Genomic DNA, 20,323 nt, shown 5'->3' on the forward strand with positions numbered 1-20,323 from the left:
TGTTTCATCTCTGCAATTGGGGCAGTTACCATCGCTGCTGTCCTCCAGTAACACAGGTCAGGGGACATTTTTTTCCCCTAGCAATATCACTCTTAATTGCTACATGTCACATCTGCTTGCTCTAGGCGATACCCATAAGACTTTCCCATGCACATTTAAAATTACCCAGGACTCTTGTTTACTAGAAATATGGAAACTGATTCCTCTCTGGGTATCTTACCAAGAGAGATAAAGTATCCCTCATTAGAAGGGATGAGATAAATATTTTCTCATATATGAACTATTTGTAGGTGGTGGTGAACACATACATGCTAGCTGGATAGGATCTTAGTTCATGGTCCTGCCTCCCTCCCTTCCTGCTGGGGGAGAGAAGGAGGGGTTATTGCTGAAGCTACAGAGGAACCCAGCATGAACGACGACCTGAATTCTCAAGGAGACAGTGCAGACCCAGGGTGTGTAGAGGGCATGACCTCACTGTAACTGGTGAAGCTACTCGAGGCTGCTGAAGTCGCTCTGGATATTTGGGGCACCTAAATATCCAGATATTTGTGGCTCAGTTGGTTTAGCGTTGATTTCGGCTTAGGTCATGATCTCAGGGCAATGAGATCAACCCCAGGATGGGCTTCTTGCTGGGTGTGGAGCCTGTTTGAGATTCTTTTTCTCCCTCACCTCGGCCCTTCCCCTGTCCCTCCCCCACCCCCACTCGCTTGGTCTCTCTTTAAAGAAAAAGATGCTCTGGATGTTCTCTATGGATCCAGCCTGCTGAGCCAGGAGAAAATCCCCACAGCATGTGGAGAAGAAAGCTGGCCTGGCCAGTCCCTGGGAAAGTTTGCCCACAGTGGACATTGGTACTGTTTGTCTGAACTGCTCCTCTTCCAGCCTGAGGGGGGACGCCTAATCTTTCTCCTCTCTCCAGAAACCCGAGTGCCAAGGTTCACTCCCCTACCTCTCATTGCCTCACAACCCCGTAAGCCTGACCCGAAAGAGACCACGATATAAGAACATATAGCACTCTGAAGGGGGGAGAACAGCTACAACAGATAAGTCCCACAAAGACAGATAAAATGGAAGAAACAGGAGATTAAAATAACACCAACAAAAGTTAAACTTAAGGGATGGAAGAAAATATTACAAAGAAATGTTTGGAAAACAAAGAATTTTGAAGAACAAAACCATGGTATATAAAATGTAAAAACAAACAAACAAGAAAACAAACAAAACCAGCATAAAATAGACAGTGCTAAAAATCCAAATAGGATTCAGGAAGAATTTAAAAACAAAAAAAGAGAGAAATAGAAGATAAAACTGAAAGGTCAGAGACACAGAGGAAAGATCAGAGGAAAAAACATGTGAATAGTAGTCTCTTTTGGTATATGAAAATGTAATTATGGAAATGGAGTTACAAAAATGTAAAAATTGAAGCAATAAATTGAAAATAAATTTCCTTGAACAGAAGAAAGGCCTTAGTTTTCAGACCGAAATAGCTTACTAAGTCAAAGAAAAAAAAAAGATGCAAAGACAGTCATATGTGTATGAATTATCTGATTCCCAAGAATAAAGAAAAGCTTCCAGATAGGAAGAACAGTTGATGTATAGAGAAAAAAAAATCACACTGGCATGGAAGGTAGTTGTAAAATTTGGAAAGTAGAATGACATGTACGTAGTATAGAGAAAAAAGAACAATGAGTCAATATTCTGGTGCCTGGCTAAGATATCACTCAGATTAAGTGGAAAAGGGACATTTCCTGGCTGTGCAGTTTATATTTTCTGAGGAAATTACTCAAGGAGATACTCCAGCCAGAAAGAAATAGATGAAAGATCTCAACATGGAGAAAGCAAAGTGTATAAATAAGATGTTTTTTTTTTAAAAATTTTTTTGTTTTTTTTTCCCCCCTGGTAGCAGCCCAGACTTTGTTCTGTTTTTTTTAACTGTTCTTATACCAAATTGATAAAATATTTCTTACTTTAATGTAAAATCTTTATACGTTAAGAACATAGTTTTGAATATTTCTTTAAGAGACTGAAATTATCTTAAAACTAAAAAGAGCCCCTAATTAAACTAGGCTTAAATATTTCATGTGCAACATATGGTTCTATAAAAGAAAGTAATGTGGGGTGCATGGGTGGCTCAGTCAGTTAAGCATTTGACTCTTGTTTTCTGCTCAGGGAATGTTCTCAGGATTGTGCGATTAAGTCCTGCTTCAAGCCCCAAGTTGGACTCCGAGCTGGGCATGGAGCCTGCTTAAGATTCTCTCTCTCCCTCTCCCTCTACCCCCCCCCCCCTAAAAAAAAAAAAAAAAAAAAAAAAAAGAAAGTAATGTTTCTTTTAAAAGTTTCAAAATGGTATTCTCTTTTTTCCCCCTCCTTCTCATAAGTGATTTTAATTCCATGATGTGGAATTTATGGGGTTAAGTGCTGGTCAAGAATAGACAACAGAGTGTACATTTTTTCTGTTCTTCATTCTTCTTTCTGTTCATTTATGTTTTCATTTCAAGTTTAATGAAATCCTTTTCCAAACACACCACACACACACACACACACACACACACACACACATTTTCTCAGTGCCATACTTTGAAAAGCAATAGAGTAGAACATCTCAGCCTATTATGTAATATTAGAAATAAATAGCAAAAACAGTATTTAAATGCTACTTCACCACATGGAAATTTGAGATGTCTTTTCTTAAGTAGAATAGAGCCAAGGAAAACTTTGAAACATAATTTGATAGTGTCCAAAAAATACAGAAAATGACTATAATTCTGTAAAAACAGTACTTACAGGAAAATGAAGAATGCTTATTAATAAGAAAAAGAAGAGAAGCAGGGCCACCTGGGTGGCTCAGCGGGTTAGAGCCTCTGCCTTTGGCTCAGGTCATCATCTCAGGATCCTGGGATCAAGCCCAGCATTGAGCTCTCTGCTCAGCAGGGAGCCTGCTTCTTTCTCTCTCTCTCTCTGCCTGCCTCTCTGCCTACTTGTGATCTATCAAGTAAATAAATAAAATCTTAAAAAAAAAAAATAAGAAAAAGAATAGAAGCATAATAAACTTCCCAGCCAAAACATATAAGGACATACAAATTATAAAATAGAGAAATAATAAAAAGTAGAATTGATAAACTAAATCTCTTTTAAAAATACCCAAGAATTTTTGAACTCTCTTTATATATCTATATATAGATATATAGATATATAGATATATACACACACACACACACACACACATATATGTTGTTTGTGTGTGTGTATATATATATCTGTATATATATATAAAATATAGAATTTATATATATTTCACTGGGTATATATACAGTGAGATATATATAAAGAGAGGTGAAAATTAGAACTGTTTTTTCTTTTTATTTTCACAGTTTCAAACTTGTAAAAACAGCACAAAAACTTTTGTACACCCTTTATCCCAGATTTGCTATTTTTTTAAGATTTTATTTTATGTTTTTGAGTAATCTCTACACTCATCATGAGGCTTTAGAGTACAACCCCAAGACGAAAAGTCGCACGCTCTACTGACTGAACCCCCAGGTTTGCAAATTTTTAACATTTTGTCATGATTGCTTTATCTACCTGCCTACCTACCATCCATCCATCTTACATACTTCAGGATATAGATATATATCTATATAATTTTTTGAGCTTTTTAAGAACAGATTACATGCATCATGCTCCTTTCCCTGTAGTATTTCACTGTGTATTTCCTAAGAACAAGACTATTCTCTTACTTATCTAAAGTATGATGTTAATGTTGGGCGTAATAACTTTTACCAGATTTATAGTCCATATTCCAGTTTTGTTAGATGTCCCAGTAACACCCTTCATGGCAATTCTTCCCCAATGTAAGATCCAGTCTGTCATTGTTTATTGTATAATTTTCTTTAATTTGGAGCCACTTTCTCAGCTTGGTTTGTTTTTCATGCCATTGACATTTTTGAAAGACATAGGCCAGTTATTTTCTAGAGTATGCTTCTGTTTGGGGTCTTGTGACTAGGTCCATGTTATGTAGTTTTAGCTGAAGCCATCCATAAATGAGAACTGTATCCTTCTTAGAATATATACCTGGAGATGCAGAGTGTCCATTAGTTCTGTTTTCGTCTGGTAAATTTTGTTCATGTACATAAGATGTTTTCCAGTTTCTCTACTGTAGAATTACTGTTTTTCCTTTTGTAATAAATAATATGTGGGAGATACTTTGAAACTAGCAAGATGTCCCATTTCTCCTCAAAATTCTCCCATCCCCTAAATTTAGAATTCATTGATAATTCTCACCTGTATCACTCTTCACTCTGATGGTTGCAGAATGGTGTTTGCTAACTCCATTATCCCCTCCATGTAAATTAGCATTTTATTTTGTAATGAAGAACTTTACGTTTACCCCTTAAACTGTAAACTCATGGTTTCTTATTTCATTCAATTGTTTATAATTTTATAGTTCTTACTTATATTCATGTTCAGTTTGTCCCAGATTTAACCAGTGCAAATCTCAAACTGTCTTCAGTGTCTTTTAAATGTCATATCTATCTTTTTCTTTTTTTTAGTACTTTCTCATTTTCTCACAGAAGATGTTTTAAGTTCATCTTGTGTTTTTCCTACTCCTACCCAGGAATTAGCTACCTTCCCAATGAGCCCTAATTCTATGAATGGTAAATGGTATTTTAAAATAATGATTGACAGGGGTGCCTGGGTGGCTCAGTGGGTTAAAGCCTCTGCCTTTGGCTCAGGTCATGATCCCAGAGTCCTGGGATCGAGCCCCACATCAGGCTCTCTGCTCCGTGGGGAGCCTGCTTCCTCCTCTCTCTCTGCCTGCCTATCTGCCTACTTGTGATCTCTGTCTGTCAAATAAATAAATAAAATCTTTTTAAAAAAAATAATGATTGACATGTGCCTGACTGGCTCAGTTGGTAGATCATGTGACTTTTCATGTTAGGGTCATGAATTCAAGCCCCACATTCCATATGGAGCCTACTTATAATAAAAATAAATAAAAATGAAAACAGTGATTAGCAACAGATTTCAGCAGAGCTAGCAGTGTGCATGTGTTTAAAAATTTTTTTAAAGATTTGATTTATTTATTTGAGAGGACTGGGAGGAGCAGAAGAAGAAGGACTAGCAGACTCCACACTGAGCTAGGAGCCTGACATGGGGCCCAGTCACATAACCCCGAGATCATGACCTGAGCCAAAATCAAGAGCAAATGCTTAACTGACTGAACCACCCAGGCACTCCAGGATGTGTTAAAAATTTTTGAAATTACGGTGTACCTCCAGTTCCAGTTTAGCTCCTAAGCATCTTTGCCTGGCCTTTTCTGTTCTACATTTTTACATCCTTTTTTCCATATCGAGAACCCTGGCTCCCGACATCATTAATATTATGTATTCATTTACTCAGTCTTAAAATATACACAGAAGAGCTTCAGAATTACTAGTCCCATCCCACTACAACAAAAAATATTTGCTCAAGATCATTTGCAGGTTTTTTCCTTTATGTAAATGGTGTATGGTCAAAATATACTATTCAAAAGGTACTTCGATCAGTTCTTTTTTCCCTTCAGTGATTTTATTAATTTGGAATAGAATTGGGTTTGTTTTCTGTTATCATTCAGTTTTAGTTCTCCCCCTCTCTGCATTCTTTTTAAAGACATTATCAGCTTATTTTTAATGTGGAATTTTAGTTTGATTTCCAAAGTCAAAAAAGATATGCTCAGAGAAGTTGACTCTCTCACCTGTCCCTTCATTCTGTCTCCCTACATCTTGTAATCATTTCATTCATTTTTGGTTTATCCTTCTTATTTCTTTTTGCAAAAACATTTGGGATACATGCATGTTTTCTTATATTCCCTAATTTCTTACATAAAAGATAAGCTGTATATGCTTTTTCATAGTTTGCCATTTTCACTTAAAAGTATATCCTGGGAATTACTTCACCTCAGTTCACGGATATCTTTCTTTTTTTCACAGCTGCCCAGTATTCCACTGTATGTGTATACACAGTTTAGCCAGCCAATCACCTGTATTGGGGCACTTAAGTAATTTCCAATATTTTGCAAATACAAATAGGGCTGCAGTGAATAACTTCGGGCCTATGCATTTTCATATTTTTGGAGGTATGTCTTTATAGTAAGTTCCCAGAAGAGAGATTGCTATATCAAAGGATAAATACATTGTAATTTTGTTAGACATTGCCAAATTCCTCTCTGTAGGAATTGTGTCATTTTGCATTTCTGCCAGAAATGTTGATACTGTTTCCCCATAGCTTTTTTCTTCATTGCATCTTTTACATCAACAAATGATCTGGTTGGATGAGTTGCAGAAATTGGGGGCTGAACTAAAACTCTCATGTGTCATAAAGCTTTTGACCTTTTGCACAGTATCATTCAAATGGCTCTCATATAAGTGGAATCCATATAAATGGATATTGGAATCCACAATATTGTATAAATGGAATCAGTCAAGGTTTCTTTTACTCAACATAATGCCTTTGAGATTCATCCATGTTTTTGTATCTTTTAATAGTTGATTCCATTGCATTACGTAGAAATTTACTGTGTTACAGATATATCACAGTTTGTTCATTTGTTATCCAACTGAAGGATATGTGGGCTGTTGTATACAGTTGTGGGGCATTTTAAACAAAGCCACTATATGAACATTCGTGTACAGGTTTTTGCATGAACATCAGATTTAATTTTAATTTTAATTTTAATTTTTTTTAAAGATTGGTTGATTGATTGATTGGCGGGGGGGGGGGGGAGAGAAGCAGACTCCCCGCTGAGCTAGAGGGCTCAATCCTGAGACTCCAGGACCATGCTCTGATGACCTGAACTGAAGACAGACACCTAACCAACTGATCCACACCCAGGTGCCCCAGATTTCATTTTTCTAGGATAAATACCTAAGAGTGGGATTGCTGGCTCATATAAACAAACAATGTTGTATGTCATGTAAACATACACACAGGGGCACCTGGGTGGCTCAGTTGGTTAAGCGTCTGCCTTCAGCTCAGGTTATGATCCCAGGGTTCTAGAATCAAGTCTCACATTGGGCTCCCTGCTTAGCAAGGAGACTGCTGTCTGCCACTCCCCCTGCTTATGTTCTCTCCCTCTCTGACAGATAAATAAATAAAATCTTTAAAAAAAAATAAGGGGCACCTGGGTGGCTCAGTCAGTTAAGCCTTCGGCTCGGATCGTGATCCCAGGGTCCTGGAATCAATTCCACATCCGGCTCTCTGCTCAGCCGGGAGCCTACTTCTCCCTCTCCCTCTGCTGCTCACTCTGCTTGTGCTCTCTCTCTCTGTCAAATAAATAAGTAAAATCTTTTTTAAAAAAGATTTTAAAAAAAGTAAACATACACACAAATAAGTATGAGTTTATCTTTGTAAAACATACAAAAACAAAAACCTGCCAAACCGTTTTTGAGAGTGGCCATATCATTTCATGTTCTCACCAACAATGTGTGTGTGTTTATGTTGTTCCAGTTTTAGTATTGTCATTTTTTGTTTTTTGTTTGGTTTTTAATTTTAGCCATTAGACTAAGTGTGCAGTGTTATCTTATTCTGTTTTTAATTTGCATTTCTCCAATGGTTAATGATATCAAACACCTTTTCATGTGCTTTTATTTGCCATCTATATATCTTCTTTGGTGAAGTATCTGTTCACATCTTTTGTGCAGTTTTTATTGGGTTTTCTTACTGGGGAGTTTGAGAGTTCTTTTTTGGTTTTGAATGTAGGTCTTTTTTGGAATACATGATTTGCAAATATTTTCATCTAAATTGTAGCATATGTTTTCATTTTTTAGCAAGGTCCTTTGCAGAGTAAAAGTTTTTAATTTGTCAAAGTTTAATTTATAATTTTTTGTTTTGTGAATTATGCTTTGGATATCATATCTAAGAACTCTTAATCAAATCAGATTCACACAGGTTTTTCTCCCACGGTTTCTTCTAAAAGTTTTATAGTTTATGGTTTACATTTAGATATATAACAGTTTTGAATTAATTTTTGTATACGGTGTGAAGTTTAAGTCAAGATTCTTTTTTTGTTTTTTTTGCATATAGATTAACATTTCTTTTATACTATGTTAACAACAAATTCTCTTAATTCTCCTTCATCAGAGACTGTCTTTATTTCTGAGGGATATTCTTACTGGGATATAGAATTCTAGGTTGAGTGGCACCTGGGTGGCTCAGTGCATTAAGTGTCTGCCTTCAGCTCAGGTCCTGATCTTGGGTCCTGGGATTGAGCCCCAGGTCCTAGGATCAAGCCCTAGGTCAGGCTCCTGGCTCATGGGGAAGTCTGCTTCTCCCTTTCCCTCTGCCCCTCCCCTCTCTGATGTTCTCTTGCACTCTCTCTCCTTTCAAATAAATAAATTAAATAAATAAATAAATTCATTAATAAGATAGAATTCTAGGTTGACATTTCTTTTTTAGTACTTAAAAAGATGTTCCACTGCCTTTAGACCTTTGTAGTTTTGATGAGAAACCTCCAGTCATTTGAATGTTTGTTCCCCAATATATAATCTGGTTGCTTTTAAGACTTATTCTTTGCCTTCAGGTTTTAATTTTCAGTTTTATTATTGTATGCCTGGGCATCAATTTCTTTGTGTTTATCCAGTTGCAATATTCTGAACTTCTTAAACCTATAGATTTATATCTTTCATCCACTATGGGATGTTTATAGTCATTGTTTTTCTTCGGATGGTTTTTCTGGACTGCATTCTTTGTCTTTTTCTTCTGGGATTCAAATCACAGAAATGTTTGGCCATTTCTTATTGTCTCACAGATTCATGAAGTTCTGTTTTCATTCTCTCTCTCTGTCTCTTCACTGCCTTTCCTCTCTTGTTCAGGTAGAATGAAAAAAAAAATCCAAAAAGCAAAATCCAGATTATCTGCTCACCTTCTGTCCTATAGAATTCTGTCCTGAATCCTGCTCCTCAGACTAGAAAGAGGGTTCTTCCAAAGAAACTCTTCATATTTGCACCCAGTATACAGATCCAGGTGTCAGGTTTTAGGCTGTCCCTGAGTCTAGGCCAGGAAATACCATAGAAAATAAAAACAGGAAACTCACCACTGGTTTGGTGTTAGAGTTCCCTGACCAGACTTATTCTTCTGAGTCCTCAGATAGCTTTTCTACACATTCTGTCCAAGATCCTTAGCTGTGTTCAGTGGGTGAGACAAAGTGAAATCTGCTTACTCTCAAAGATTTTCCATCAGTAAGCTCATTTGAGAACAGTTTAAGTGGAAGATTATTTAGAGAATTTCTTTAAGCAAGTATGGAACAACCAGTGAAGAATGTAAATAAATTAAATTCCTTCCCCCCCATTTCTTTGCCTATTGCCAAAAACTTTTCTCAAACTAGCCATCTTGTATGTTTTCCAAATTTTGATTTAAAAATATATCTATATTTGGACATGATATTTAAAAACATACAGATTCAGGGCACCTGGGTGGCTCAGTGGGTTAAGCCACTGCTTTTGGCTCAGGTCATGGTCTCAGGGTCCTGGGATTGAGTTCTGCATTGGGCTCTCTGCTCAGCGGAGAGCCTGCTTCCCTCTCTCTCTCTCTGCCTGCCTCTCTATCTACTTGTGATCTCTCTCTGTCAAATAAGTAAAATCTTTAATAAAACATACAGATTTCAAAACCATAATTTTTTTTTAAATTTTATTTTTTATAAACATATAATATATTTTTATCTGCAGGGGTACAGGTCTGTGAATTGCCAGGTTTACACACTTCACAGCACTCACCATAGCACATACCCTCCCCAATGTCCATAACCCCAACTCCCCTCTCCCAACCCCCCTCCCCCCATCAACCCTCAGAAACCATAATTTTTTTAAAGATTTAATTTATTTGAGAGAGAGGAAGAGCATGCAAGTGGGGGAAGAGGGGGAGTGAGAGAACCTCAAGCAGATTTTGTGCTGAGCCTGGAGCCCAGAGCCTGATGTAGAGCTCCATCTCACAACCCTGAGATCATGATCTGAGCTGAAACCAAGGGTCAGACACTTAACCAACTGAGCCACTCAGGTGCCCCTAAAACCAATGTTATTTTTTTAATATTAGTTTTTGAAGTACTAGATATATTTTAATGTGTTATGTGAACATTTTGACCAAACAAATGTGACTAATGGATCTGAGAATTCATTTTAAATAAAATTTATAGTTATTATTGAATAGTCCTTATTAACTTGCATTTTAATGTAGGTGTTCCTTAACCTTCTTGTCTTTAATCAATTTTTCACTACAAGAATAACAAAACATACAATTAAATTAAGCCATTTTACTTAAGGCTGTACAAAGCCATCAATTTTTATGATGACTGATTTTTGAGCTTTATCATCTGATCTATGTATGCTGTCTGTCCTACATGCTTATTTGAGTCACTTCACAAAGATATCCAAGTGGTCAATGAAAAGGATTTCAACTTCATTAGTTAATAGAGAAAACAAAAATCCAACTGTCATGCAATACCACCAAAATAGCTAAAATGAAAAACATAGTATCAATTATAGGCAAGAATGTGGTATAACTGAAATTTTCTTACTGTTGTCAGGAGCCTTAATTTGGTATAACCACTTTGGAAAATGGTTTCGCAGTATCTTCTAAAACTAGTACTAAATGTGTAGACCTTAGCAGTTCCATCCTTTCATATATATCAAACGGAGACATATACATATGTTCACAAAAAGAATGTCTATGAGTGTTCAAAGATGTATGTTTCTATATGTATATTTCTATATGTATGTTTCTATATGTATGTTATATACTTCAGTAGAAATAGTATACTAAATTAATTAGATCTTGATTTTTTTTGTTTCTTCAAGATTGGCTATTAGTATATCTACTTATTGGTCACCCCTGATGGAACTCATTAGATGGAGTAGTTTTTCAGTTGACTCAGTAGAGAGGATCTTTTCATCAGAGAACTAGGAATGGTGTTATCTTCAGGAGAATAATTGATTTTAATGCCAAAAAACACAGAATTGATTTTTAAATAGCTCAGATATTTTTATTTATCTATTTATTTGAGAGAGAGACAGGCATAGAGCATGCATGCAGGGGGATGGGTAGTGGGTTGCAGAGAGAGAGGGAGAGAGTATTTTAAGCATTCAATGGACTGACCCACCCAGCTGTCTTGTAAATAGCCTAAATATTTTTAAAGGAAAAGGTAAGGTGTGCTCCATACAGAGCCCTTCTAAAATCTTCCACAGGCCCCTAAACCTGTGAAGTGTGGGAGCCCAGATAGTACTGGAGCAGATTGGCCTTTCTGTTGACCCTTTCACAGTGTACTCATAATAAATTTTGGATGCAGGTAAATACCAGTCATATAACATAATTCTGTTGTCACTTCCCAGCCCCTCTGTTTTGTTTTATGGGTTTTTTAATTATTTGTTTTTGTTTTTGCAGATCTTTTCACAGATGCTGCTGAGACTGAAAAAATGGCCAAAAGTTTAGAAGATTCTGAAGGAGTCTGTTTTGTTCCATCTTTTAGTGGATTGCAGGTATTTTTTAAAAAATTTTTAAATTTTTTTTTAGTCAGTGGCAACTACAGACATTTCTATCCTCATACCCACACTCAAAATTATGTACCTGCCACTCCCTTACCTGAAAATTTGGGCACTGATCACTGTGAGGGTGAAGGCATGTTCTGGGGCTGAGGAGCTGTGACTTAGCAAGGATATGAAAATACAGCACATTCAGCCTGGAGCTCCACCCATGTGGAAATGAGAAGTTGGCAGGTTTAGTATAGAACTTTTACATAAGACTTAGGATTACTTTATCATAACCAAAAGTTGCCATTTCCCAGTAGGGAAAGATATATCTGTATATTGGCATTGTTTTACTTAGAGGAAGTATCCCATTGAGAATTAGAAAAATAATGTGAAGATTATATGTGTGCATGCCCCCCCCACACACACATACATATGGGCATATTTTGCAATAACTTATAAGTTTCATTAACTTTAGTTTCATTAACTTTTTAAAAAAAATCAAAATTTCTTTTGGTTAACTGTTGTGATGGAGTATTGGTTACTTCACCTAATCAAAAAGTGAACCCAGTAAAAGACTTGGCTTTGTAATATTTAGCTTAGTGTTTACTTGAAAGATCTGTGATATTGCCTTTGATTTTAGCATATTGTAATAAGACCTTTAAAAAACTTTTCAGGTATATTATTATGAACAAAATTCCATTTTTTAGAAATCTTATACTGGCCTTTTAATCTTCTTATAAATATGTTTCCTTTCAGAAAATAAAAATTTCTCTTACTTCTAGTCCATCCCATTCTCAGGCAATCAGTTTAAAAAAGCCCCAAATTTGAAAGTTTGGACAATATAATGTAGAAGGTGGTGAAAAAAGATTAGATCAGGGTGTTTCAAATCTCTAAAAATACCGTATTTTGAATCTAAACTTTTAATGGTCATTAGTTTAATATCTGTAAAAATTTCCTTCTATATACATTATCCTAAAGGACTGAAAGTTTATAAACTACGCAGTAGAGGTGTCCTCTTTTAGGGTGATATGAGGAAACTAAATAGCGTCCATCCTAGGACAGGGGGTGAAGAATATTTGTTCGGTTGAGGTTTCAGGAGGAAGCTTGAGATGAATAGTTGTCACCAGCCAAGGTAGGATTTAATTAGGCTACTGGGTATTCTTCCCTTTTTGAGAAATATGCTGGGGAACTTAATAGTGGCTTTATCTTGATACCTCTGTTTTTAACTTCTGCCTCAGTCCATCTGCCTCTAAAAATAATTTAAAATATATGATTAAAAAATATTGCTAAAGCCCAGAAGATTAGACAAAACTCTCACAGATAACATTTTTAATTTTGTGTTAATAAAAAATGTCCCTATCCTGCCATGACTGCCTCCTGGCAGTATGTTGGATTTGAGAGGAGCGGGGGAAGGCTGCAGACCAAGTATTTCCCAATGTAGCATTGAAACTCCTCAGTAGAAACCAAAAGTTAATTCAAACAACAGTAGTGTGTTGATACTAAGCTGTTTGGAAAATAGGAGGGAGATCACTGATAAGCAGCCTATGTCAACAGCTAAAGAAAATGAGGGATGGGGAAATGGAGGGAAGGGTCAAGTATCTGCCATACTGCCTTTAATTTTAGAATATTGTTATACCATAGATAACAGGGGGTAAGATATTAAAAAATCACCATAGCCTTAATTTCTCCAGGGATTCTGTTGAGAAAGGGGTTTGGGGGCACTTTGAGGAAAGTGGGACGTCCAGGACAACCACTTCCGGGAATGGCAAGGGGTGAGCTAGAGCATGGGGGCCATAACCCCAGGGTGACATCAGTTGGTACAGCCATGTGGCTTCACTCTTCAGAGCTTGTGGTTTGTGGGGGGAGACACTAATGGAGAGTATCTTTGACAGGCATCAGAGGCAGGAATCAGTAGCTAGCTGCTTAACTTGAAAGTTATTGTGGTGGTGGCATTGGTAGGATGGACAGGACTGTGGACCAAGTGCTGGTCTTCAGAGGCTGAGGAGTCATGCTCCAATGAGGTTTCTTAGGTTTGCAGGGAACCAGCTTGCTCTTCCTACCCTGAAGGGAGCTGGTGGTTCACTGGTACTGGAAAGGAGTCAGCAACTGACTTTGCAGTTCTTAAAGTTCTTTGTGGTTTCTTCTCTGTGGGTCCCCTTTTCTCATTACCAGCTCTGCTCTGTATTCTTTCTTCCTCCTAACTTCTGCTTAATTGTCATTTTCCTCACACTCTCTGCTTCTCCATAATTTGGAAATACACACAACGTTCTAACACTTTGTGCCTTTTAGCTTCAGTTCCCCCTGTTGTTGGTCTTTTTCTGAAATGGTCATTTCTGGGAAATCAGAGACTCTGACTGGAGCACCTGGTCTTCTCAAGCTTTGCACAGATTTTAAGTTAGTCCTGCTCAGTCCCCATAGTTGTGACACTGGCAGTGGAACTAGGGCGTGAAACATGGCTGCTGTAGACAACAAGTCTGTGGATTCAAGCAGTTCCTTCAGAAAGAGATGTGGCCAGCAAGTACTGGGAATGCCATCTCTGGTCTTGTGAGTGACTGGGATCTCTGCACCATGGAAAGGTGAAGGGAGGTAAAACATGAAGTTGATGTGGTCCTAAGCAAACATGGGGGAAGGGAAGTGTCTCCTCTAACAGTAGATGCATAGTGGCCTAGGGTGACCATGGGAAGTAGTTGTGTTTTTCTAGGACCCGTGATCTGGAAGCTTGAAGGTCCTCCCCTGGATAGCCACCACTGAAGCTGTTTGCCCAGCACAGAGCTGGTCATGTTATAGCAACCACAGAATGAGTAGAGTGAACTTCTCAGAGTTGGTTACAGGTTAGGAGAATTTATTTACAATAGAAGGAAGGATTGATTCAGAAGGCACAGAAAGGGTTATGAAGAAAGTCAGTAGTGGGAAGGGTTTTAGTAAGAAATAATAGTAATATAAAATTGTAGCAAATTCTTATCAGGCACTGTTCTAAATGTCATGTGTTATCTCATTTAATCCTCAGTAACTCCATAAGGCAGAAGATGTAGAGCTGTTAAATCACTTGCGTGGTCTCACACAGCTAGTGAGTGGCAGAGCTGGTTTCAGGGCCCAGGTTTCTGATTCCAGAGTCTAGGTTCTTAACCACTCTGCTATCCTGGTTCATGATATAGTATAAAAAGTGACGTTGGGAATACATAGTAGGTGCCACGGGAGTTTGTGTTTAAGTTCACAGTTGACAAAGGGCAAGAGGCGTTAACCATCCTGCAAGGCCCCAGCATATTAGGCTAGGATCCCAGTGGTAACAAGGGCCTATGGTGGCAGGCAGTCTGTTCCTTGGGCAGGAGTCAGCTACATTCGCTTTGGCCTCCAAACAAAACTTTACTGAGTCCTGCTGTTCCTGTTTGGTTGATGGTCTGGGAGGCTTAGTCAATGGGATTGACAGTGACAGATTAGAAATGTGGCTAGAGGGGACGCCTGGGTGGCTCAGTTGGTTGGACAGCTGCTTTCGGCTCGGGTCATGATCCCGGAGTCCCAGGATCGAGTCCCGCATCGGGCTCCCAGCTCCACGGGGAGTCTGCTTCTCTCTCTGACCTTCTCCTTGCTCATGCTCTCTCTCATTGTCTCTCTCAAATAAATAAAAATAAAATCTTTAAAAAAAAAAAAAAAAAAGAAATGTGGCTAGAGGCTATCTGTCCTGGCAAGGTGTGACCGGGCCCGAAGGACTTTGCCATGTTTTTCCTACCATATCATCCCAAAGACAGACTCACTTGGACTAATACAGGGGAGTTGTAACCGAAAAGGACTTTTTGGGTCTCTATGGAATTTATTACCCCTCAGATTGGCCTGTTACTAATTAATTATAAATTATGTGCTTAGCTATATTTACAAAAGTGATTTCAGGCCAGTCATACCAGGAGTTTATGTGGTATATTAAAATGTTTTTGCATAGAAAATACATAGCACACTGCTAGGGACTCATTGAACTAGCTGAATCTGACCTCTCTTTGTTTTACAGTATTGTATCACCTGATAGAAGCCAGTGTGACTATAAATAAGCTTTTACTGAGTGAATCACCAAAAAACATTAATAAATTTGAAAAATAATCAGGATGAAATCACAATAGGAGGAAAACCACAGCTACAGGAAGGATAAGATGTAATATGGAATTTCTTCAATTAAGTAATGAGGAAGAGTATTGTTTGTTCATTAATTGAACAAATGTGTGAGGATGCCCTGTGGGGGCCAGATGCAGTGCAAGACCCTGGAAACATATAGGAATGAGTTTCTGCAGGGAAGACAGACTTTTAACAAATGTTCACACAAGTATACATGATTGTCAATATATGATATGATGTGAAGCTCTAGGGTTCCATAAAAGCGGTGATGGAAGGGGCGCCTGAGTGGCTCAGTCAGTTTAGCATCTGCCTTTGGCTCAGGTTGGGCTCAAACCCTACATTGGGCTCCTTGCTCAGCAGGGAGTCTGGGTCTCCCTCTCCCTCTGCTGCTCCCCCTGCTTGTGCTCTCTTTCTCTCTGTGTCAAATAAATAAAATCTTGAAAACAAAAATAAAAACGATGATGGGGGCTTGGTCTTGTCTCTAGGATCAGAAATTTTCCCAGAGGAATCTGAGCCAAGATCTGGAAGTGGAGTAGGATTAACCAGGAAAAGTGGTGGTAGAAAGTTTTCCAGGTAATGAGATGATGTCTCAAGGCCCTGAAGCTAGAAGGCATTTTTCTTGGGGACCATCATTTCCTGATAGCACTAATACTTCCCTCTGTTGCAACCTCATATCTTAACATTGAAACCATTCTTCTGTGTCTTTCCTTGTGAGATTATAAGCTCTGGCAGGAGTCTTTGCTCTTCATCTTTGTGTCCCAGAATTGTCTTGCATTTCTGGGGATGCAAAGATGAAAACAAACTTCATCCGACAGATACAGAATTCCAGCTCAAGACTTGGGCTCTTTTAAAGACGGAAGTTAGGCCGAGTCATTTCTCCTATGAGGCAATGAGACTATTAAGCTAAGAAATAGAAGAGTTTAGTTTGAATGTGTGACAGCATACTAGGTGTAAGTTATGACACTGGAAAACACATATTCTGCATTATAGTTTTTTAATCTTAAGACTAATATATATTTTAAAAAAAACACTCTACAAAAATGATTCTGGGTTAAAAACTTTACAGATGAAGAAAAGGGGAAATACTAGGATTGCTTTTCATTTCTTCTTGTAGAGCTAGATATTTAATAGTTTGTTACTCTGAAAAAAAATGATTAATAATTTGTTACTCTGCCTCAGTCCCTTCTCTTCGTATGAGTTCAGACAGAAGGTTTAGCTAAGTCCAATACCTATGACTCAGCCTTGCTTAGGTCCTATTAAAGAGTTATCGTAATAGTTCACATACTATAGGGCTGTCATTTATTTTAAAACTACTTAACTCCAAGCATTCTTTTTTTCTACCATGGCTGTGTTTTTATTGCATAATATGTCTTCCGAGACTATAGATATAATTTAGAACAATAATAAAAATTCTTCCCAGTGGAGTTTCAACGTGGGGGTTTGGGGGGGTAGGAATAGAATAAATGAAACAAGATGGGATAGGAAGGGGGACAAACCATAAGAGACTCTTAATCTCACAAAACAAACTGAGGGTTGCCGGCAGTGGAGGGGGGTAGGGAGAGGGTGGTGGGGTTATGGACATTGGGGAGGGTATGTGCTATGGTGAGTGCTGTGAAGTGTGTAAACCTGGCGATTCACAGACCTGTACCCCTGGGGCTAATAACACATTATATGTTTATAAAAAAATTAAAAATTAGAAAAAATTCTTCCTATATCTCTTTCTTTAGGCTCCACTAAATGATCCCTGTGCATGTGCCTCTTTTATGGGCTTGAAGCCTTCCACCAATAAATACCATCTCGTACGAGCAATATTGGAGTCCATAGCTTTCAGGTACCAAAACCTGCCCTAAACTCTCCCTTCCTCATACAGTATTTCCATTTCCTTCTGTTAATTTCTGCTAAACTAAATTATGAAATTTCTTAATTTTAACTTTTTATACCTTTAAAGTCATGACATAATCTGCTCCTATTGCTTAATTGCTGTAACATCTGTTTTTTTTTTTTAGATGTAATAGAACCAGTACCATTTAGATTTGATATCTGAAAATAGAGGGTTTTTAAAAATGCAGTTGGCCCTTGAACACCATGGGTTTGAACTGTGCAAATCCACTTAAACATGTGAATTTTTTCCAGTAAACACGGTACAGGACTATAAATGTATTTTCTCTTCCTTATGATTTTCTTAATAACATTTTCATTTTTCTAGCTTATTTTATTGAAGAATACAGTATATAACACATATAACATACAAAATATGTATCAATTGACTGTTATCAGTAAGGCTTCCTGCCAAAAGTACGCTATTAGTAAAGTTTTAGGGGAGTCAGAATTTACACATGGATTTTTGATTTTGTGGTGGGTTAATATCCCTAATCCCTGTGTTATTCAAGGGTCAACTGTATCTAATTTCTTAAGCATAAAAGATTTAAAATTTGGGCTTTCAGAGATTTTTCTATCCTTATTGATAAAGGAGAATTCTAATGATTCTAATTAATAATGCTTCCATTATACTCAAAGATTGAATCACCAAAATTACTTTTTTTGTATCTTTCCCTGTGGTCTTTTCATTATGGCACAGTTGTAGTTTATTAAAGTTAAGAATCTGGCTGTCATAAATATGGAACATTTGGAACGTTTAAAATAAAAATTTCTGTGATTACAAAGTGATTATTTTTATAGTTGATGAATTCTATTAGATGTTACTTATGTCATATCATCCTTATCACTGTCTATTAAATGAATGCTTGCTTTAAATTTTTATTTGTAGGAAGGACAGTAGATTAAATTTATTTCTAAATGAAAAATATACTCCCTTTTATCAAAGTGCAAGCACTAGGCCCCGAACCTCTTGCTTGTTTGAGCATTTATTATCAACTTCCAGTTAGCATAATATTTTTGAATATTTGAATATGTTGGTTTAATGTTTTCTTTTGCATATTTTATAAATGCCACATAAATAAAACCAAAGTTTTTATTTTTCTAGATTGGAAAAAGATAGAGAATTATCATGCTATGAATGTTCCCTAAATAGTTATCTTGATTTTTTTACTAGAAACAAACAGTTGTATGAGTTGATGCAGAAAGAGATCCATATCCCTGTGACAAAAGTCCGGTATGTAAACTTTGTTTTCAATAGATTTAATTAGAAATTGGAAGTGAGTAGTAATTGCTATTAGTATTTTCATCATTATGATTATTTAGGATTTAAAAAAAAAATTATGCCTAGTTCCTTTGCAACAAAATTCTTGGTCATAGGAATTTGGAAAGAAAAGAATTTGGATTTATAGAGAACATAACACAATATAGAATTTAGGAAGATCCTAATATACGTATGTATATTATAAACATCTTTAAAATCTCCTTTTTGTATGTGTGGCTATCCTTTTGGCTTGGAAACATCAAATTTTCTTTGCTGGTTTGTCCAAATGAATTTTTACATTGGCTTAGTTTACTTAGCCTAATTTGAGCTAGTCTTGACAAACAGGGTGGGTGGGAAGATTGATGTCAGGGATAAGAAAAAGTGTTTGAGGATTACCTAGTGAGGACCTTAACTTCAGGTCAATGTGGAATGATACAGTTTTGGAATTAAAAGTTGAACTTACAAAATCAAGAATCAAAAAAAATATGTGTGGCCCTTTTAAAAAAAAAATGAATGTTTTTATGCTTCTGTTGGAATAATTTATCTCAAATATCTTGGTCCCCACAGGGCAGATGGAGGAGTTTGTAGGAACAATTTTGTTATGCAGATGACTTCAGACCTGATTAATGCTAATATAGAGAGACCCGTCAACATAGACATGCCCTGCCTTGGTGCAGCTTCTCTGGCTGGCCTTGCTGTTGGTATGTGTGGATTTTATAAAAGCGAGAGCTGTCTTGGAAGCTGTTTCTTGCCAATAGCATTTCTCTTCCCAAATCACAGAATTAAGAGAGGCTCTGGAAAACCTTGGTGTTCATTAAGCTCCATACACATATGCACATAACTCACAGAATACTCTTTGACCTCCTCTGTGGGTGGGTCTTCCCCTCCCTCCCTCCTTCCTTCACTCCTTTGGTCAGAATTATGAGGCAAGGAGAATTAATTTTCAACTGCTCTGTCTTTAGCAGAGGAAAGGTCTCTGGGTAAACTTCCGGAGTAGACAGGCTTTTCTTTGGCATTAGAAACCATTCCATTCTTTTGCTTATTGAAAATATGTTGAGTACCTGCTACATGACAGTCGCTGCTGGGAATAGAGTTTAAAAGGCATAGTCCCTGCTATGGGAGTCTCTGGTTACAGTCAGGCAAGTCAACCAGTTATTAGACTTGTGTGATAAACCCCGTGGACAGCCATAGCTTTAAGCAAGCGATGCAGGCTTCCCAGAGGAGGTTCAGTTTTGAAGGAGTCAGCAAACAGCCAGAAGAGGCAGTAAGGAGCCACAAGAGGTCCAATAAAGAAAGCAGCCTGTGCAAATGTCCCAGCCCATTACAGTAAGTGCTAATAGAGGAAAAGCAAGAGGAAAGGCTGGAGAGGAACAGAGGTCCAATTGTGGTAGACTCCTCATACAGGAGTTTGAACTTAATCGTGAAGGCACTGGAGAGCCACCGAAGAATTTTAAGCAGGGGAGGGACATGGATAGATCTATATTTGAACAGACCACTTTAGCAATTAGTGTGAAGATTATTTGGGAGGGTGAAGAATAGACTCAGGGAAGCCAATTAGAGGGTTCCCTAGGAAGCAGGATGCTGACTTGGG

The 20,323-nt window shown here is 37.5% G+C and overlaps 1 protein-coding gene across 1 annotated transcript in view; it reads left to right on the plus strand.

The window, feature by feature from the left end:
* The window catches only part of LOC111149812 (glycerol kinase 5 (putative)), a 72,327-nt gene that overhangs the window by 49,113 nt on the left and 2,891 nt on the right, over positions 1 to 20,323 (plus strand). The window contains exons 12-15 of the mRNA XM_022507102.1: positions 11,407 to 11,501; positions 17,321 to 17,424; positions 18,646 to 18,705; positions 19,300 to 19,433. Coding sequence (XP_022362810.1) covers positions 11,407 to 11,501; positions 17,321 to 17,424; positions 18,646 to 18,705; positions 19,300 to 19,433 — 393 coding nt within the window. The remainder of the gene's footprint in view (positions 1 to 11,406; positions 11,502 to 17,320; positions 17,425 to 18,645; positions 18,706 to 19,299; positions 19,434 to 20,323) is intronic.

This window comes from Enhydra lutris, unplaced genomic scaffold (genome assembly GCF_002288905.1).
Source record: "Enhydra lutris kenyoni isolate GAN:26980312 unplaced genomic scaffold, ASM228890v2 scaffoldscaffold2, whole genome shotgun sequence".
NCBI lineage: Eukaryota > Metazoa > Chordata > Mammalia > Carnivora > Mustelidae > Enhydra > Enhydra lutris.